Consider the following 597-nt stretch of genomic DNA (forward strand, 5'->3'; position numbering starts at 1 on the left):
GATAGAAGAGTACGAAAGAATTCTTGTCTCTTCGTCTCACGCTTTCTCCCTCCTCTCATCCGCGTAGTGTATGTACACCTGAGAAAATCTACGAAAAAGAAGCTTTCTGCACAATCTTTCTTATGTCATAGGGTTCATGAAATTTTCTTTCTCTACTGCATTTTTTTGAACAGAAGATGTTTGAGAAAGACAAGATGCAACAAGCAAAGAGATAGATCTCCCGAGAGAAGAGAAGACGTTGCATCTCCTCCAACAGAAGCATGGTAACCTTGAAAGAAAGAAGGAACGAGAAATCGCGCTTCAGAATCTCTGTGTCTTGCACTGACCTGTTTCTGTGAGGAGCTTCGATAGTCAAGTACAGGAGGCTTCGTAGAAGGAGGAGAAGAAGAAGAAGAAGTGTCAACATGAGGGCGGCGTGGAGGCAGTCTATGAGCATCCGAGCTTCTTCCTCCTGGGGCCGCCGTCCTTTGATTGGGAAAGAAGTGTTTACTCGTACTTTTCTTATAAGGGCTGCCATCTCCTTTCCTAGCATATTGAGAAAGAGAGAAACCTGCAGGTGATGCGGCACCCCGACTTGAAGAAGAAGAGAGAGGAAGA

The 597-nt window shown here is 45.1% G+C and overlaps 1 protein-coding gene across 1 annotated transcript in view; it reads right to left on the reverse strand.

The window, feature by feature from the left end:
• Window positions 1–597, reverse strand: part of CSUI_001454 (uncharacterized protein) — a gene marked incomplete at its 5' end in the record, with an annotated part of 14,370 nt that overhangs the window by 2,788 nt on the left and 10,985 nt on the right. Inside the window, one exon of the mRNA XM_068061660.1 lies at window positions 327–573. Coding sequence (XP_067926367.1) covers window positions 327–573 — 247 coding nt within the window. The remainder of the gene's footprint in view (window positions 1–326; window positions 574–597) is intronic.

This window comes from Cystoisospora suis (assembly GCF_002600585.1).
Source record: "Cystoisospora suis strain Wien I chromosome Unknown contig_577, whole genome shotgun sequence".
Taxonomy (NCBI): domain Eukaryota; phylum Apicomplexa; class Conoidasida; order Eucoccidiorida; family Sarcocystidae; genus Cystoisospora; species Cystoisospora suis.